This window comes from Pygoscelis adeliae, unplaced genomic scaffold, assembly GCF_000699105.1.
Source record: "Pygoscelis adeliae isolate BGI_AS28 unplaced genomic scaffold, ASM69910v1 Scaffold262, whole genome shotgun sequence".
Lineage (NCBI taxonomy): Eukaryota > Metazoa > Chordata > Aves > Sphenisciformes > Spheniscidae > Pygoscelis > Pygoscelis adeliae.
Genome location: NW_008824184.1, coordinates 935067 through 935482, shown reverse-complemented (window position 1 = coordinate 935482; position 416 = coordinate 935067). Strand labels below are relative to the sequence as shown.

General features: G+C 59.1%; 1 protein-coding gene across 1 annotated transcript in view; it reads right to left on the bottom strand.

The window, feature by feature from the left end:
* GLTP (glycolipid transfer protein) overlaps window positions 1–416 on the bottom strand; it is a 6563-nt gene that overhangs the window by 2464 nt on the left and 3683 nt on the right. Inside the window, exon 3 of the mRNA XM_009334434.1 lies at window positions 139–289. Coding sequence (XP_009332709.1) covers window positions 139–289 — 151 coding nt within the window. The remainder of the gene's footprint in view (window positions 1–138; window positions 290–416) is intronic.

Here is a 416-nt window from a genome sequence, read left to right as displayed (position 1 = left end):
GACGGCTCAAAACAGAGCAGCGCCTTCCCATGTTTCCAAGCCCTTATTCCCCTAAAACACACCACTGCTCAGGGCAACTGAGGGAGCAGCTGGGCTTAAAGAAAGGCTGCTTTCCTCCGTGGAGACACGAACGCTCACCGTGAAGAGTTTCTGCAGCATCCAGCCATGGTATTTCTTCAGCGCGATCTCGTAAGCCTTCATGGCGTTCACTCGGATGAGGTTCGGATGCTCCTCGTCCCGCTCACCGTCAGAGATGCTCTGCAGCAACACCAGCATGAACTTCAGGCCCCTGTGAGAAGAGCGGAGATGTCAGGGTGGGGAAGGGGATGCTGCTTCCCAGCCTCCAGCAAGGCACCCCCCGAGCCCAACGCATCCGGGCCCCCCAAAAACCCACAGCCCCGGCAGCACACCCTCCC